This window comes from Passer montanus, unplaced genomic scaffold, assembly GCF_014805655.1.
Source record: "Passer montanus isolate IOZ18808 unplaced genomic scaffold, ASM1480565v1 scaffold109, whole genome shotgun sequence".
In the NCBI taxonomy this organism is placed as follows: Eukaryota; Metazoa; Chordata; class Aves; order Passeriformes; family Passeridae; genus Passer; species Passer montanus.
In genome coordinates this window covers 1,570,261-1,588,824 of record NW_024357502.1, presented here as the reverse complement: position 1 = coordinate 1,588,824, position 18,564 = coordinate 1,570,261, and the positions used below count along the sequence as shown (strand labels likewise).

At 59.6% G+C, this 18,564-nt stretch overlaps 3 protein-coding genes across 3 annotated transcripts in view; 1 reads left to right on the top strand and 2 right to left on the bottom strand.

Annotated features, from left to right (window-relative positions):
* Positions 1-1,813: 1,813 nt before the first annotated feature.
* On the bottom strand, positions 1,814-6,066 carry SPEF1 (sperm flagellar 1). Its single transcript, XM_039724018.1, has 6 exons — positions 5,932-6,066; positions 5,735-5,846; positions 5,120-5,270; positions 4,463-4,515; positions 3,469-3,571; positions 1,814-1,995 (listed from the first exon to the last, which is right to left on the bottom strand). Exons 1-6 carry the CDS (start codon positions 6,050-6,052, stop codon positions 1,888-1,890), a joined length of 648 nt encoding a protein of 215 aa, XP_039579952.1. The 5' UTR covers positions 6,053-6,066; the 3' UTR covers positions 1,814-1,887.
* Positions 6,067-10,669: 4,603 nt separating this feature from the next.
* Positions 10,670-17,349, bottom strand: LOC120509697 (C-type lectin domain family 4 member F-like). Its single transcript, XM_039724675.1, has 6 exons — positions 16,980-17,349; positions 15,261-15,341; positions 14,897-14,938; positions 14,588-14,739; positions 13,175-13,287; positions 10,670-11,236 (listed from the first exon to the last, which is right to left on the bottom strand). Exons 1-6 carry the CDS (start codon positions 17,152-17,154, stop codon positions 11,080-11,082), a joined length of 720 nt encoding a protein of 239 aa, XP_039580609.1. The 5' UTR covers positions 17,155-17,349; the 3' UTR covers positions 10,670-11,079.
* EBF4 (EBF family member 4) overlaps positions 13,207-18,564 on the top strand; it is a 33,200-nt gene continuing 27,842 nt past the window's right edge. Inside the window, exon 1 of the mRNA XM_039724655.1 lies at positions 13,207-13,305. The gene's annotated coding sequence lies outside the window, so the exon portion shown is untranslated. The remainder of the gene's footprint in view (positions 13,306-18,564) is intronic.

Genomic DNA, 18,564 nt, shown 5'->3' with positions numbered 1-18,564 from the left:
CCAGAGCCACCCCTGGGGATGTCACCTGGGGGAGGAGGGGACACGGGGGATGTCGCTGTCACCTCCCAGCGCCGGGCGCGGATTTGCTCCGGGATTACAAAAACAACGGGATTTGGGAAGGGATTAAATCCCGGCGGCCACCGGGCGGGGGGAGCGGCCACCGCGCCCCCAGGGTGTCCCCAGGGTGTCCCCAAGGCACCCCCACGGTGTCCCCACCCCGATGTGCCCATGGTGATGTCCCCACAATGTTTTCCCCACGGTGTCCCCAGTGTTGTCCCCACGGTGTCCCCACATTGCCGTCCCCACCCTGCTGTCCCCTCTCTGCTGTCCCCACGGTGTCCCCACCTTGATGTCCCTGCCCTGATGTCCTCGCGCCAATGTCCCCCGCAGTGTCCCCTTCGTGTCCCCCGAAGTGTCCCCATCGTGTCCCCACACTGCCACCTCCATGCTGATGTCCCCTCCCTGCTGTCCCCACAACCGTGTCCCCACAGTGCCACCTCCACAATGATGTCCCCATATGCCACCTCTACCCCGCTGTCCCCACAGTGTCCCCAGCACTGTCCCCGTGGTGTCCCCAGTGTCCCCACAGTGTCCCTCTAGTGTTCCCACTGCTGTCCCCAGTGTCCCATTGTCCCCATTGTCCCCCCAGTGTCCCCAGTGCTGTCCCCTCCCTACTGCCCCCACTGCTGTCCCGACAATGTCCCCCTGCTGTCCCCACAGTGTCCCCACATGTCCCCAGTGTCCCCACCGTGTCACCATTGTCCTCGCAGTGTCCCCAGTGTCCCCACAGTGTCCCCACTGCTGTCTCCTCCCCGCTGTCCCCACAGTGTCCACACAGTGTCCCCACATTTTCCCTCGTGTCCCCACAGTGTCCTCAGTGTCCTCTCAGTGTCCCCACTGCTGTCCCCGCTGTCCCCGCTGTCCCCACAGTGTCCCCACATGTCCCCAGTGTCCCCACCGTGTCACCATTGTCCCCGCAGTGTCCCCAGTGTCCCCGCAGTGTCCCCACTGCTGTCTCCTCCCCGCTGTCCCCACAGTGTCCACACAGTGTCCCCAGTGTCCCCACATTTTCCCCCGTGTCCCCACAGTGTCCTCAGTGTCCTCTCAGTGTCCCCACTGCTGTCCCCGCTGTCCCCACAGTGTCCCCACATGTCCACAGTGTTCCCCCCCGTGTCCACAGTGTCCCCACATTGTCCCCCGTGTCCCCACAGTGTCCCGTGTCTCCACGTCTCCAGTGTCCCCACAGTGTCCCCACAGTGTCCCCACATTGTCCCCAGTGTCCCCTCAATGTCCCCAGCGCTGTCCTCACCTCTGTCCCCTCCCCGCTGTCCCCATTGTCACCTCAGTGTTCCCACAGTGTCCCCAGTGTACCCAGTGTCCCATTGTCCCCAATATCTTCAGTGTCCCCGCAGTGTCCCCAGCGCTGTCCTCACCTCTGTCCCCTCCCCGCTGTCCCCATTGTCACCTCAGTGTCCCCACAGTGTCCCCAGTGTCCCCAGTGTCCCATTGTCCCCAATATCTCCAGTGTCCCCGCAGTGTCCCCAGTGTCCCCAGTGTCCCCACAGTGTCCCCCCAGTGTCCCCACAGTGTCCCCCCAGTGTCCCCCCAGTGTCCCCAGTGTCCCATTGTCCCCAGTGTCCCCACAGTGTCCCCATTGTCCCCTCACGGCCACCAACATCCAACTCTTTAATCCCGAGCGCCGCAGCCGCGCCGGGCTCGGAGCCACCGGGAGCCACCGCGCTGTCCCCGCGCTGTCCCCGCGCTGTCCCCGCGGTGTCCCCGCGCTGTCCCCGCGCTGTCCCCGCGCTGTCCCCGCGGTGTCCCCGCGCTGTCCCCGCGCTGTCCCCGCGCTGTCCCCGCGCTGTCCCCGCGCTGTCGCTGTCCCCGTCAGCGGCGGTGGCCCTGCAGCTGCTGCAGCCGCCGGCTCAGGTCGTCGATGCGGAGATTCTTGAGGAGCAGGAGCTGCTCCAGCCGCCCCACCTTGGCCTGCAGGATCTGCCGTTCCCCAGGGATTTGGGAGCCAAATCCCAAACCCCCGAGCCCCAAAATCCCAAATCCCCAAAACCCCCAAATCCCAAACCCATTCCAGGGGGTCTTCCCAGAGCAGGGGATTTTGGTTTCTTTTCCCAGAGGAATTTTGGAGGTATTTTTTCTCACTGAGGAGAAGAGATGGATTTGGGGTTCTGATCCCTTTCCCATTAAAAATAAAATGGGAATTCCAGATATCCCGCTGTTCCCATTCCCGGATATCCCACAGAATCCCGGCCCTTCCCAAAATTTACATTTGCAGTGGGAAAAAGCCGGATTTCAGGGGAGATTTGAGGGACGGGAAAAAGCAGAATGGGGGGATTGGGAAAAATCGGGAAAAACCGGGAAAGGGGGCACAGGGAAAAGCCGGGAAAATTCGGGAAAAAATCGGGAAAAACCGGGAAAAGCCGGGAAGGAGGACAGGGAAAATTTTAGGGAAGAAGGGACTGGGAAAAGCCAGGATAGGGGGACAGGGAAAAGCCGGGAATGTGGGACAGGAAAATTTTAGGGAAGAAGAGACAGGGAACAACCGGGAGAAACCGGGAAAAGCCGGGAGGGAAGGACAGGGAAAATTTTAGAGGAGGAACCGGGAAAATCCGGGAAAGGGGGGACAGGGAAAAACCCGGAAATGGGGACAGGGAGAATTTTAGGAAAGAAGGGACAGGGAAAATCCGGGAACAGGAGACAGGGAAAAGAGGGGAAAGGGGACGCAGAAAATTTTGGGAAAGAAGGGACAGGGAAAGCCGGGAAGGAAGGATGGGGAAAAACCGGGAAAAGCCTGGAAAAGCTGGGAAGGAGGGACAAGGAGAATTTTAGGGAAGAAGGAATCGGGAAAAGCCGGAAAAGGAGGACAGGGAAAAACTGGGAAAGAAGGACAAGGGAAATTTTACGTAAGGAAGGACCCGGAAAAGCTGAGATAGGGGGAGAGGGAGAATTTTCGGGAAGAAGGGACAGGGAAAAGCCGGGAAAAGCCGGGAAAAGCCTGGAAAGGGAAAAGCCGGGAAAGGGGGACAGAGAAAAAGCAGGAAAAACTGGGAAAAGCCGGGAATAGGGGACAGGGAAAAGCCGGGAAAGAGGGACAGGGAACATTTTAGACAAGAAGGGACAGGAAACAGTCGGGAAGGGGGATCGGGAAAAGCCGGGAAAGGGGGACAGGGAAAAGCTGGAAAAGACGGGAATAGGGGATCGGGAAAAGCCGGGAAAGGGGGATAGGGAAAAACCGGGAAAAGCTGGAAAAGCCGGGAATAGGGAACAAGGAAAAGGCGACAAAGGGGGACAGAGAAAATTTCTGAGAAGAAGGGACGAGGAAAAGCCGGGAAAGGGGGACAGGGAAAAGCCGGGAAGAAGGGCGCGGGGACAGGACAGTGTCGCGCGTGTCCCCCCGGGATGTCCCCGCGCATCCGGGGTCTCTCCGGACGCCGGGATTTGGGATGGGCTCACCTGGATCGTGTCCCGCGCCAGCGCCAGCGCCTGCTCGCGCTCCGCCAGCTGCTGTCGCATGTCCCCAGGGCCAGCCCCGGGCTGCCCCGGCACTGTCACCACCCTGGCGCGGGGACACGGCCGTGGGGACAGCGCTGAGCCCTCCCGTGAGCCCCCGAGGGGACGTTCCCAAATCCTGTCCCCCGATCCCACGGGAATGTCCTGATCTCCCGCGGGGACACGCAGGGGACACTCGGGGACACCCAGAGCCACCGCAGTGACCCCCAAAGCCCAGGGTGAACCCCTGACCCACAAAATAACCCGAGGCACATAGGGGGACACCCTGACCCCCATGGGGACACCCCAAACCCCACAGAGACCCCAAACCCCCACAGGGATCCCCCAAACCCTCACAGGGACCCCAAACCCTCACAGTGACCCCCCAAACACCACAGGGACCCCAAACCACCACAGGGACCCCAAACCACCACAGGGATTCCCCAAACCACCACAGTGACCCCAAACACCACAGTGATCCCCCAAATGCCACAGTGACCCCAAATCCTCACAGAGACCCCAAACACCACAGTGACACCAAACCACCACAGGGATCCCCAAAACCACCACAGTGACCCCAAATCTTCACAGTGACCCCCCCAAACCCCCCACACACCCCAAAGCACCAAAGGGTCGCCGCCCACCCCACAGTGATCCCAAACCACAACAGGGACCCCCAGACCTCTCTGGGGACACCCCAAACCCCACAAAGATCCCCCTCAGTGATTCCCAAACCACCGCAGTGACCCCACACCAACAAAGGGTTCCCCCTTAACCCCACAGTGACAACCTGACCCCACAGGGGACACCCAAAACCCACAGTGACCCCAAACCACCACAGGGACCCCCTGAGCCCCCTCAATGACTCCCAAAACCCCACAAGGACCCCCAGCCCCCCACAGTGACCCCATAAAGACCCCCTGGCCCCAAAAGGGTCCTGACCCCGCCCAGCCCTCACCTGGCAGCGCCATCCTGGATGCAGCCACTTCCCAAATCGCTCCGGACATTGGGCTGGCCTGGAAAACCCCACAGGGATGGATGATGGATCCCACCCTCCCAGCCAGCAATTCCTTGCCCAGATCCCAGCCCAATCTCCCCTTGGCCAGTGGCAGCCATTCCCTGTGTCCTGTGCCCCTGTCCCTTGTCCCCAATTCCAGGTCTCCTGGAGCTCCTTTAGGAACTCTGAGTATTCCCTAGAATTTTCCGTACTCCAGGGGAACATTCCCAGCTCTCCCAGAGCAGAGGGGCTCCAGAATCCTGGAATGGTTTAGTTTGGAGGAGACCTTAAACCCCATCCCATCCCATCCCATCCCATCCCATCCCATCCCATCCCATCCCTCCCCAGTCCCTCTGCAGCTCTCCTGGAGCCCTTTCAGGGACTCTGAGGATTCCCTGGATTTTTCCCTTCTCCAGGGGAACATTCCCAACTCTCTCAGCCCAGCTCTAGAGCAGAACCCAGGAACGATTTCTCTTGGGAATGACCCTAAATCCCACCCAGCAATCATTCCCTATCCCAGCTTTCCCCAAACCCAAATATCCAACCTTTCCCAGGATTCCCATTCCCGGTAATCCCCCATTTTTGGGATTTCCTCCCCATGTTTGGGGATTTCCTCACCTTCCCGCCCCCTCCCTTGCTGTTCCTCTGCCTCTGGAGGATTTTGTCCCGCAGGAGCTGCAGGAGCTGCTCGGCCGTTCCCGGCCGGCTCCGCGCCAGCGCCTGGATCATCTCCTCGGGGAGCCGCAGGTTCAGCTTGCTCAGCACTTTCCTGGGGGGACACAGAGGGACAGAGATGGACACTGGGGATACAGAGGGACATGGGACACAGAGGGAGAGAGGGACACAGAGGGACACAGGGCACAGAGACAGACACAGAGGGACACGGGGGACATGGAGGGACACAAAGGGACAGAGAGGGACAAAGGGGACACAGAGGGACACATGGGGACACAGAGGAACACGAGGCACAGAGACAGACAAAGGGACACAGGGAACATGGAGGGACACAGAGGGACACAGGGGACACAGAGGGACACGGAGGGACCCAGAGGGACCCAGAGGGATCCAGAGGGGCACAGGGGGACACTAGGGACACCAATCCCCACCCGCTGCATGCCACTGTGTCTCTGTGTCTCAGGATGTGACAAACAGGGCGACACCGCCCGCAGGACACGTGGGGACGATCTGGGGACACCCCGCACGTCACACGGAGCTGGTGGCACCTGTCCCTACCTGTTGAGGTGGCCCCAGTTGGCGGCTTTCTGCGCCGTGGAGCTGGTGGGCACAAAGCTGTGCAGCTCCACCAGGGAGGGGAAGAAGAACTTCACCACCTCGGCCGCCAGCACTGCGGGGACAGCGGGGACACGCTGCGGGTGGCACCACGGCCACAGCCCGCCCCGGCCACCCCGCCGTGTCCCCGCAAGGCCAACCCCCGTCGCTGAAGTCGCGGGCGATGTTCCTGCGCGGCCGCGACAGCGGCACCGTGTCCAGCCAGCGGTACAGGGACACCAGGGACGCGTCCGGGCCCGGCTCCGGCCCCTCGGCCGCCATCGCGGCCCGGCCTCAGCGTCTCGGTGCCATGGCAACGGGGGCGGGGCCTGCGCGGAGCGTCTCGGTGCCATGGCAACGGGGGCGGGGCCTGCGCGAAGCGTCTCGGTGCCATAGCAACGGGGGCGGGGCCTGCGCGGAGCGTTGCAGTGCCATGGCAACAGGGCGGGCCTTCAAGGCGAGTCTCATTGCCATGGCAACAGGGGCGTGGCTTCAAGGAAGCGGGTCTGCTGCTATGGCAACGGGGGCGGGGCTCAGTGGGAGCGTCGCGGTTGCCACGGCAACAGGGGCGGGGTTTAATGGGAGCGTTTCTGCTGCTATGGCAACGGGGGCGGGGATTAATGGGAGAGTCCCGTTGCCATGGTGACAGAAGTGGGGCTTTCGGGGTGCGTCCTCCTGCCGTGGAAATGGGGGTGGACACCATGGATGGGATATTGATACAGGGATGGATTATGGACACCAAGGATGAGATACGGATATTGGGGTGCAATATGGACACCGGGATGGGATATGGACACTGGGATGGGATATGGACACAGGATGGGATATGGACATTGGGATGGGATATGGACACCATGGGGGGGGATATGGACACAGAGATGGGATACAGACACTGAGATGGGATATGGACATTGGAATGGGATATGGGCACCATAAATGGAATATGGACACCAGGATGGGACATGGACACCAGGATGGGACATGGACACAGGGATGGGATATGGACATTGGGATGGGATATGGACATTGGAATGGGATATCGACACCGGATGATGTATGGACGCCATGGGTGGGATATGGACACCATGGATGGGATACGGATGCTGGGATGGGATATGGACACTGGGATGGGATATGGACGTTGGAATGGGATATGGACGTCATGGATGGGATATGGACACCAGGATGGGACATGGACACTGAGATAGGATACGGACACCATGGAGGGGATATGGACACCGGGATGGGATATGGACACTGGGATGGGATATGGACACAGGATGGGATATGGACACTGGGATGGGATATGGACATCATGGATGGGATATGGACACCATGGATGGGATATGGACACAGGGTGGGATATGGACATTGGGATGGGATATGGACACCATGGGGGGGGATATGGACACAGAGATGGGATACAGACACTGAGATGGGATATGGACATTGGAATGGGATATGGGCACCATAAATGGAATATGGACACCAGGATGGGACATGGACACCAGGATGGGACATGGACACAGGGATGGGATATGGACATTGGGATGGGATATGGACATTGGAATGGGATATCGACACCGGATGATGTATGGACGCCATGGGTGGGATATGGACGCCATGGAGGGGATATGGACACCATGGATGGGATACGGATGCTGGGATGGGATATGGACACTGGGATGGGATATGGACGTTGGAATGGGATATGGACGTCATGGATGGGATATGGACACCAGGATGGGACATGGACACTGAGATAGGATACGGACACCATGGAGGGGATATGGACACTGGGATGGGATATAGACACCGGGATGGGATATGGACACCGGGATGGGATATAGACATTGGAATGGGATATGGACACCGGATGATATATGGACACCATGGAGGGGATATGGACACAGAGAATGGATATGGACATTGGAATGGGATATGGACACTGGGATGGGATATGGACATTGAGATGGGATATGGACACCATAAATGGGACACGGACACCGGGGTGGGATATGGACAACGGGATGGGATATGGACACCGGGGTGGGATATGGACACCGGGGTGGGATATGGACACAGCCCAGTGACACCCCCTGACCAGGGCTGGTCCTTACGGAGGTGAATGGGACCCCCCCGGCAGGAGGAGCCGCCCCTCGCCTGCACCTGCCGGGGGTTCCCAGCTCCCACCCCCTCCGTGTCCCTCCCCCCAGCCATGCCCCCCCTGGCCGGGCCGTGTCCCCAAAATCCCCCCTCAAATGTCCCTCCCCGGCGCCTTCCCGCGCTTTAAGCCCCGCCCCATCTGACCCGCCTCTCCACCCCATTCCGCCTCCAATTGGCTGCAGCTCCCGTCAATCATCCGGCTCCGCCCCACCGGAGCACCGAGTACTTCCGCACTGTCGCCGGCCCCGCCCTCCGCGCCTTTTTATTCGCTATCATTCCCGCCAATCATCATTTTAGCCAATCATCTCCTGCTCGTTCTTACCCCGCCTACCGCGCGCTCCCATTGGCTGCCGCCCCCTCCATTTTTGCATAAAAATTTCCCCCGCAATCCCCTCTCTTCCTCCCCTTTTTAAAAAATTTTCCCCTCATTTTTTCCACCTTTTTCTCCCCACTTCCCTGTTTTTTGTTCGCTTCCCCTCTTTTAATTAATTTCCCTCCCTTTTTGTTCCCTTCCCCCCCTTTTTTTAAATTTTCCCCCTTTTTTTCTACCTTTTTCTTCCCCTTCCCTGTTTTTTATTCTCTTTCCCCTCCCTCTTTTCCCTCTTTCAGTTCCTTTTTCTCCCTTTTCCTTCTCTTTTCCCCACCCTATTTCCCCCCTTTAATTTTATTTTCCACCTTTTTTACCCCTCTCTTCCCCCACTTTTAGATTCCATTTTCCCTCCCCTATTATTTCACTTTTTTATTCCCTTTCTCCCTTTTCCCCTCGTTTTTATTCCCTTTCCCCCATTTTTAATTCCCTTTTTCCTTCCCTTTTCCCCCTGGACATTTTTGTTTGTTTTGTTTTAGGTTTATTTGGGATTGTTTTGGATTTTTTAGGGTTTTTTTATTATTATTTTTGGTATTTTTCGGATATTTTGGGGCGTGTTTGGGGTAATTTTGGAGTTATTTGGATTTGGTTTTGATATTTTTGGGAGTTTTTTGTATTTTGGGATGGTCCTGTTGGATGGGGGGGATGATCCCTCTGGATAAGGGGGATGATCCCACTGGAGAGAGGGCATGAGACCCCCGGATATGGGGGATGAATTCCCTAAATAGGGGGAATGATCCCACTGCTTTTGGGGGATGAGATCCCTAAACAGGGGAGATGATCCCACTGGATGTGGAGATTGATCCCACTGGACAAGGGGGATTGATCCCACTGGTTTTGGGGGGATTATCCCCCTGGAGAGCGACAATGACACCACTGGATATGGGGAATGATCCTACAGGATTTGGGGGATGGGGGGGATGAGATCCCACTGTTTTTGGGGGATGAGAAGCCGCTGGTTTTGGGGGAGGATCCAAGTGCCTGAGGGGACTGAGATCCCTGGGTAGGAGAGATGATCCCAATGGTTTTGGAGGGGATGAGAACCCTGGATATGGGGGATGAATTCCCTAAATGGAGGAATGATCCCTCTGGATCGGGGGGATGATCCCACTGGTTTTGGAGGATTGATCCCACTGGTTTTAGGGGATGATTCCATTGGATATGGAGGATGACATCCCTAAACAAGGGGGATGATCCTCTTAGATGGGGGGGATGAGGTCCCTAAATAAGGGGGATGATCCCTCTGGATTGGGAGATTGATCCCACTGGATATGGGGGGTGAACTCCCTAAATAGGGGGAATGATCCCACTGGTTTTGGGGGATGAGATCCCTAGATATGGGGAATGAATTCCCTAAAGAGGAGGGATGATCCCTCTGGATATGGGAGATGAACCCACTGCTTTTGGGGGATGATTCTCTTGGGTAAGGGGGGACGACCCCGCTGGATTAGGGGATTGATCCCGCTGGATATGGGGGGATGAGATCCCAGTGCTTTTGGGGGATGATCCCACTGGTTTTGGGGATTAAACCTCCTGGATATGAGTGGGATCATCCAATTTTTCTGGAGAGATCATCCCACTGATTTTGGGGGATTTAATCTCTTGGATAAGAGTGGGATGATCCCATTCTTCTGGAGGGATCATCCCATAGGATAAAGAGGGATCAACCCAGTAATTTCTGGAGGATTGAACCTCCTGGACATGAGTGGGATCACCCCACAGGATGGGAGGGATCATCCCACACTTTTGGAGAGATCATCCCACAGGATAAAAGGGATCACCCCACAGGACAGGAGGGATCACCTCACAGGCTAAGGGGGATCATCCCACACTTTTTGAGGGATCATCCCACTGATTTCTGGGAGGGATCATCCCACTGATGTGGGGGGAATTGAACCTGTTAGATATGAGGGGGATCATCCCACTGATTTTTGGGGGATTGAATCTCTTGGATAAGAGTGGGATCATCCCATTCTTCTGGAGGGATCACCCCACAGTTTTGGAGGTATCCGAGTCCCCCATATCCAGGAATCATCCAGCATTAACGGGATCACCCCACAATTCCCAAACCCTCCCAAGTCCCATAACCCACCCACTCCTCCTTGGGGACAATTCCGAGGTGACGCCGGCGCGGGGCCGCTCAGGGCACGCTGAGCTCCCTCTGGCACACCCAGGGGAAGCTGAAGTTGCAGTTGTGGTCCTTCCAGAGCCCCGCGCCCACCGGGTGGATGCGGACCCTTGGATAGGGGGGATGAGGCCTCTGGATTTGGGGGATCATCCCACTGATGTGGGGGGAATTGAACCTGTTAGATATGAGGGGGATCATCCCACTGATTTTTGGGGGATTGAATCTCTTGGATAAGAGTGGGATCATCCCATTCTTCTAGAGGGATCATCCCACAGTTTTGGAGGGATCATCGCATAATATAAAGAGGGATCAACCCAGTAATTTCTGGAGGATTGAACCTCCTGGATATGAGTGGGATCACCTCACAGGATAAAAGGGATCACCCCACAGGGTAAGGGGGATTATCCCATTCTTCTGGAGGGATCATCCCACACTTTTGGAGGGATCATCCCACTGATTTTTTGGCAATTGAACCTCCTGGATATGCCTGAGATCACCCCACAGTTTTGCAGGGATCTGAGTCCCCCATATCCAGGAATCATCCAGCATTAACGGGATCACCCCACAATTCCCAAACCCTCCCAAGCCCCATAACCCCCCCTGCTCCTCCTTGGGGACAATTCCGAGGTGACGCCGGCGCGGGGCCGCTCAGGGCACGCTGAGCTCCCTCTGGCACACCCAGGGGAAGCTGAAGTTGCAGTTGTGGTCGTTCCAGAGCCCCGCGCCCACCGGGTGGATCTGCACGCAGCGCTCGCCGCCCCAGCGGCCGTGGTCGGTGCTGTCCGGCTGCCCTGGAGCCCAGAAACTGCCCCCAAGGCGCCGGTCAGCGGGGACAGCTATCCGAGTCCCCCATATCCAGGAATCATCCAGCATTAACGGGATCACCCCACAATTCCCAAACCCTCCCAAGTCCCATAACCCACCCACTCCTCCTTGGGGACAATTCCGAGGTGACGCCGGCGCGGGGCCGCTCAGGGCACGCTGAGCTCCCTCTGGCACACCCAGGGGAAGCTGAAGTTGCAGTTGTGGTCCTTCCAGAGCCCCGCGCCCACCGGGTGGATGCGGACCCTTGGATAGGGGGGATGAGGCCTCTGGATTTGGGGGATCATCCCACTGATGTGGGGGGAATTGAACCTGTTAGATATGAGGGGGATCATCCCACTGATTTTTGGGGGATTGAATCTCTTGGATAAGAGTGGGATCATCCCATTCTTCTAGAGGGATCATCCCACAGTTTTGGAGGGATCATCGCATAATATAAAGAGGGATCAACCCAGTAATTTCTGGAGGATTGAACCTCCTGGATATGAGTGGGATCACCTCACAGGATAAAAGGGATCACCCCACAGGGTAAGGGGGATTATCCCATTCTTCTGGAGGGATCATCCCACACTTTTGATTAGGGGATCCCAGCCCCCTGGATTAGTGGGGACATCCCATGGGATTAGGGGATCCCAGCCCCCTGGATTAGGGGGAACATCCTGCGGGATTAGGGGATCCCAGCCCCCTGGATTAGTGGGGACATCCTGTGGGATTAGGGGATCCCAGCCCCCTGGATTAGTGGGGACAGCCCGCGGGATTAGGGGGGACGTCCTGCGGGATTAGGGGATCTCAGCCCCCTGGATTAGGGGGGATGTCCCACGGGATTAGGGGATTGCAGCCCCCTGGATTAGTGGGAGCATCCTGCGGGATTAGGGGATCCGGGGATTATCCCATTCTTCTGGAGGGATCATCCCACACTTTTGGAGGGATCATCCCACTGATTTTTTGGCAATTGAACCTCCTGGATATGCCTGAGATCACCCCACAGTTTTGCAGGGATCTGAGTCCCCCATATCCAGGAATTAGTGGGGGCGTCCCGTGGGATTAGGGGTACTGGATTGGTGGGATTGTCCCACAGGATTAGTGGGGTCATCCTGGTGGATTGAGGGGATCATCCCACTGGGTTAGGGGATTGATTTAGGGGATCTGAGTCCCCTGAATTAGTGGGATGATCCCAGTGGATTTAGGGGATCTGAGTCCCATGGATTAGTGGAGCATCCTACCGAATTAGTGGGATGATGCCACTGGATTTAGGGGATCTGAGCCCACTGTGTTTAGGGGATCTGAGTCCCATGGATTACTGGATCATCCCACTAGATTAGTGGGATTGTCCCACTGTGTTTACGGGATCCTCCCACTGGATTAGTGGGATCACCCCACTGGATTTAGGGGATATGTGCCCCATGGATTAGTGGGATTGTCCCGCTGGGTTAGTGGGATGATCTCACTGGATTTAGGGGATCTGAGCCCCCTGGATTAGTGTGATCATCCCACTGGATTTAGGGGATTATGCCACTGGGTTAGTGGGATTATCCCACTGGATTTAGGGGATTATGCCACTGAATTAAGGGGCTTCTGCCACTGGATTAGTGGGATCACCCAATGGATTAGTGGGATCATTCCACTGGATTTAGGGGATATGTGCCCCATGGATTAGTGGGATTGTCCCACTGGATTAGTGGGGGGATCCCACTGGATTTAGGGGATCATCCCATTGGATTTAGGGGATTATGCCACTGGATTAGTGTGATCATCCCACTGGATTTAGGGGATCTGAGCCCCCTGGATAAGAGGGATCATCCCACTGCTCTATCCCACAGGATTAATGGGATCATCCCGCTGATTTTTGGGGACTGATCCTGCTCAGCGCTCGGGGACAGCCGTGTCCCCAGGTGTCCCCCGGTGTCCCCACCCCGCTCACCTGTGGTCGGGGGAATAGGGGGTCCCGTCTGACCAGCGCCAGGCGTCCCCCGGGCCCGTGGCCGCCAGCCCGATCCAGTAGGTGCCACCTCGGGCCTCCCGGGCCAGGTAGGCCTGGGGACACGGGGACAGGTCAGGGGACAGGGGAGGGGACATGGGGACAGGTGAGGGGACATGGGGACAGGTGAGGGCACATGGGGATGGGTGAGGGGACATGGGGATTGTGACATGGGGACAGGTCAGGGGACAGGGGAGGGGACACGGGAACAGGTCAGGGGACAGGGGACGGGTCAGGGGACACGGGGATGGGTGAGGGGACACAGGGAGGACAGGGGAACAGGGAGGATGGGTGGGAAGGGGGACATGGACAGGGGGACACGGGGACAGGTGAGGGGACACGGAAATGGGGAACAGGGGAAAGGGGGACATGGGTGGGGGGACAGGTGAGGCACAGGAGGGGACACGGGGCAGTGTGGCCAGGGAGGACAGGGGAACAGGGAGGATGGGTGGGAAGGGGGACATGGACAGGGGGACACGGGGACAGGTGAGGGGACAGTGGAATGGAGGACAGGTGAGGGGACACAGCGGCAGGGGAGGGGACAGGGGGACAGGTCAGGGGACACAGGAATGGGGGACAGGGGAGGGGACAGAACATGGGAATGGGGGGCAGGGGAAAGGGGGCAAGGGGAGCAGGTGGGGGGGGACAGGGGAAGGGGGGCAAGGGGAGCGGGTGGGATGAGGTGGGAAGGGGGACACGGGGACAGGTGGGGGGACACGGGGACAGGTCAGGAAACACGGGAATGGGGAACAGGGGAGGGGACACAGAGACAGGGGAGGGGACACAGGGAGGACAGGGGAACAGGGAGGATGGGGTGGAAAGGGGGACTTGGGCAGCGGGGACAGGTGAGGCAGAGGAGGGGACACAGGACGGTGTGGCAGGGGACAAAGGGACAGGTGGGGGGACACTGGAAGGGGGGGCAGGAGGGTGTGCAGGTAGAGGGGTGGACAAGCACGGGCAGGTAAAGGGGCACAGGACAGGGCTTGGGGACAGGACAAGGTTTGGGGACAGGGGCTGTGTGCAGGGCCTGGGGACAGGCCAGGGGCTGTGTGCAGGATTTGGGGACAGGACAGGTGATGGGGACAGGGGTTGGGGACAGGGGCTGTGTGCAGGATTTGGGGACAGGACAGGATTTGGGGACAGGGGCTGTGTGCAGGATTTGGGGACAGGGTTTGGGGACAGGATTTGGGGACAGGGGCTGTGTGCAGGATTTGGGGACAGGATTTGGGGACAGGGGCTGTGTGCAGGATTTGGGGACAGGCCCCTACAGGTGCCTAGGCAGACGCTGCTCAGGTGGGAGGGGACAGAGCAGGACAGGACAGGAGTGGCCGTCCCCGGGGGTGTCCCCAGCCTCACCTGCTCCTCGGCGCTGGTGACAGAGGCCAGGTGCGCGTGTGTCACCGCGCAGGCGGCCTCGGCCGCGGCCCAGGGCAGCCTCTGGCCCGAGAACAGGTAAATCTTGCCCCGGTGGTAGCGCCAGCCCAGCGCCAGCGCCTGCAGCCACTGCCCTGCGCGGGGACACGGCGACATCGCTGTCACAGCCCTGTCACCGCCCTTGTCACCTCCCCGGCACCCCATAGACCCGCGCGGGGACACGGCGACATCCCTGTCACACCCCCCTGCCACACCCTGTCACTGCCTTTGTCACCTCCCCCCGTCACCCACCGAGCTGGTCCTGCCGCCGCTGTGCCGCTGAAGGGGTGTCACCTGTGGGGACAACGGGACAGGGACAGCAGTTGGGTTTGGGGATGGGGACAAGGTTTGGGGACAGGGGACGAGGTTTAGGGACAGGATATGGGGACAGGCACCGTGGGCTGGGGACAGTTTGGGGACAGGGGACAGAATTTGGGGACGGGGGCTGTGAACCAGGATTTGTAAGCAGGACAGGATTTGGGGACAAGTCAGGGTTTGGGGACAGGACGGGACTTGGGGCCGTGTGTGGCACTTGGGGACAGCGGGTGCAGAGCGGGGGCTGCAGGCAGGGTCTGGGGACAGGTTGGGGACAGTGCCAGCCCCGGGGGTCCCTCACCGTCGGGGCTGGGCCACAGGGGGTCGGTGGCCGCTGCCAGCTTCGCCCGCGCCGCCCGCAGCTCCACCCGGCCCTGCACGTCTGGGGGGGACAGGGGCGTGACAGGACCCCCGACCCTGCCCGGGGTCCCTGCCCGGGGGTCCCTGGGGCCCCCAATCCCTGCCCGGGACCCCCGACCCAGAGACCCCCCCGCCAGCCCGGCCTGGCCGTGCCGATTTTGGGGTGGGGACAGCGCCAGGAGGGGACCCGCGACCCCTGCCCGGGACCCTCGGCCACTCCCTGCCCGCTTCCTGACCCCCCAGCCCCCTCCCCATCCCGGTCCCCGCTCCCAATCCCTCTCCAGACCCCAGCCCAAATCCCCGTCTCTCTCCCTCTCTCTCCCAGCCCCTTTCCCATCCCCTCTCCCACCCTTTCCCTGCTCCCTCCCAACCCCCCAGCCCCTCTCCAGCCCCCTGCCCACTCCCAGCCCCACTTCCAGCCCCTTTCCCAACCCCTCTCCCACCCTTTCCCTGCTCCCTCCCAACCCCCCAGCCCCTCTCCAAATCCCAGCCCCTTCCCCAAAATCCCTCTCCCACTTTTATCCGCTCCCAGCCCCTTTCCCGACCCCTCCCCAGCCCCTCTCCAAATCCCAGCCCCTTCCCCAAAATCCCTCTCCCACTTTTATCCGCTCCCAGCCCCTTTCCCGACCCCTCCCCAGCCCCTCTCCAAATCCCAGCCCCTTCCCCAAAATCCCTCTCCCACTTTTATCCGCTCCCAGCCCCTTTCCCGACCCCTCCCCAGCCCCTCTCCAAATCCCAGCCCCTTCCCCAAAATCCCTCTCCCACTTTTATCCGCTCCCAGCCCCTTTCCCGACCCCTCCCCAGCCCCTCTCCAAATCCCAGCCCCTTCCCCAAAATCCCTCTCCCACTTTTATCCGCTCCCAGCCCCTTTCCCGACCCCTCCCCAGCCCCTCTCCAAATCCCAGCCCCTTCCCCAAAATCCCTCTCCCACTTTTATCCGCTCCCAGCCCCTTTCCCGACCCCTCCCCAGCCCCTCTCCAAATCCCAGCCCCTTCCCCAAAATCCCTCTCCCACTTTTATCCGCTCCCAGCCCCTTTCCCGACCCCTCCCCAGCCCCTCTCCAAATCCCAGCCCCTTCCCCAAAATCCCTCTCCCACTTTTATCCGCTCCCAGCCCCTTTCCCGACCCCTCCCCAGCCCCTCTCCAAATCCCAGCCCCTTCCCCAAAATCCCTCTCCCACTTTTATCCGCTCCCAGCCCCTTTCCCGACCCCTCCCCAGCCCCTCTCCAAATCCCAGCCCCTTCCCCAAAATCCCTCTCCCACTTTTATCCGCTCCCAGCCCCTTTCCCGACCCCTCCCCAGCCCCTCTCCAAATCCCAGCCCCTTCCCCAAAATCCCTCTCCCACTTTTATCCGCTCCCAGCCCCTTTCCCGACCCCTCCCCAGCCCCTCTCCAAATCCCAGCCCCTTCCCCAAAATCCCTCTCCCACTTCCATCCACCCCCAGCCCCTTCCCAGCTTTTTCCAACCCCACTCCCATCTCCTCCCAACCCCTCCCCAGACGCTCCCCAAACCCCGGCCCCTTCCCCAAAATCCCTCTCCCACTTTTATCCGCTCCCAGCCCCTTTTCCAGCCCCTCCCCAAATCCCAGCCCTTTCCCAGCCCCTCTCCCACCTTCCCGCGTGTCCCCCGCCCGTGGCTGTCCCCGCTGTCCCCACTCACAGAGGGTGGCCAGCGCCGCCAGCGCCGCCACCAGCAGCAGCAGCGCAGCCGTGCCCAGCGCCCGGCGACACGAGCGACACCGCGGGGACATCGCCGGCGGCCCGGGGTCCCCGCGGGCCCGGGGGGGCGGGTACCGGATCTCCAGGGTCTCGTACAGGTCGGGGCTGCTGGCCATGGCCCTGGGGACACGCTGGGGACACGTCTGGGACAGGGACGGTGCCGGGCCCGCTTCCTGCCCCGTGCCCGCCAGGGAACAGGAACCCCGCTGGTGCCACCCGCCCGGCGTCACGCGTGTCCCCACGCCCCAAGGGGACAGCCAGCCCGCCCTGGGGACAGGCAGGGGATGAGGGGCTGGAGCCTGCGGCCAGCCCTGACTCTGTCCCTGCGTGTCCCTGGTCCTGTCCCCATCCGTGTCCCTGTCCCCAGTCCTGATTCTGTCACTGGACTGGTCCCTAACTCTGTCCCTGCGTGTCCCTGGTCCTGTCCCCATCCGTGTCCCTGTCCCCAGTCCTGATTCTGTCACTGGACTGGTCCTAACTCTGTCCCTGATCCTTGTCCCCATCCTTGTCCCTGTCTGATCCTGTCCCCATCCTGGACTGGTCCCTGTCTGTCCCTGATCCTGTCCCCATCCTTGTCCCTGATCCTGTCCCTGTCCTTGATCCTGTCCCCATCCTTGTCCCTGTTTCTGTTCCTGATCCTCTCACTGGATTTTTCCCTGTGTCTGTCCCTATCCTTGTCCCCGTCTCTGTCCTCAGTCCTGATCCTGCCACTGAACTTGTCCCTGCCCGTCCCTGAACTTGTCCCCATCCTTGTCCCTGATCCTGTCCTTGTCCCTGTCCTTGACTCTGTTCCTGTCCCCGATCCTGATTCTGTCACTGGACTGGTCCCTGTCCCTGTCTGTCCCCATCCTTGTCCCTGATCCTGTCCTTGTCCCTGTCTCTGTCCCTGTCTGAACCTTTCCCCATGCGTGTCCCTCTCCCCAGTTCCCCATCCGTCACTGGACTGGTCCCTGTCCCTGTCTGTCCCCATCCTTGTCCCTGATCCTGTCCCTGATCCTGTCCTTGTCCCTGTCTCTGTCCCTGTCTGAACCTTTCCCCATGCGTGTCCCTCTCCCCAGTCCTGATTCTGTCACTGGACTGGTCCCTGTCCCTGTCTGTCCCCATCCTTGTCCCTGATCCTGTCCCTGATCCTGTCCTTGTCCCTGTCCCTATCCTTGTCCCTGACTCTTTCTGTCCCTGGCCCTGATCCTGGCCCTGTTCTCCGTCCTTGTCCCTGTCCCTATTGCTGACCTTGTCCCAGATCCTGAACTTGTACCAGTCCCTGTGTCCCTAAATCCCTGTGTCCCTAAATCCCTGTGTCCCTGTCCCTGTGTCCCTAAATCCCTGTCCCTGTGTTTCTGTCCCTATGTCCCTAAATCCCTGTGTCCCTAAATCCCTACATCCTAAATCCCTGTATCCCTGTCCCTGTGTCCCTATATCCCTGTGTCCCTAAATCCCTGTGTCCCTGTCCCCACAGTTCCTCCCCAGCTCACTTCTCCCACCCTCAGACACGGAAATCCCAGAGAAACCCCGGAATCCCGGTGGGA

What these genes read in the sequence shown, in the direction of transcription:
- LOC120509697 (XM_039724675.1), bottom strand. Translation starts at nt 17,154, where the DNA reads ATGGCCAGCAGCCCCGACCTGTACGAGACCCTGGAGATCCGGTACCCG. An exon ending in GGCGGCGCTGGCCACCCTCT is followed by an intron (nt 15,342 to 16,979) that starts GTGAGTGGGGAC and finishes TGTCCCCCCCAG; the next exon opens with ACGTGCAGGGCCGGGTGGAG. An exon ending in GCGGCGGCAGGACCAGCTCG is followed by an intron (nt 14,740 to 14,896) that starts GTGGGTGACGGG and finishes GTCCCCGCGCAG; the next exon opens with GGCAGTGGCTGCAGGCGCTG.
- SPEF1 (XM_039724018.1), bottom strand. Translation starts at nt 6,052, where the DNA reads ATGGCGGCCGAGGGGCCGGAGCCGGGCCCGGACGCGTCCCTGGTGTCC. An exon ending in GCAAGGGAGGGGGCGGGAAG is followed by an intron (nt 4,516 to 5,119) that starts GTGAGGAAATCC and finishes TTTCCAGGCCAG; the next exon opens with CCCAATGTCCGGAGCGATTT. An exon ending in ATCCAGGATGGCGCTGCCAG is followed by an intron (nt 3,572 to 4,462) that starts GTGAGGGCTGGG and finishes TCCCCGCGCCAG; the next exon opens with GGTGGTGACAGTGCCGGGGC.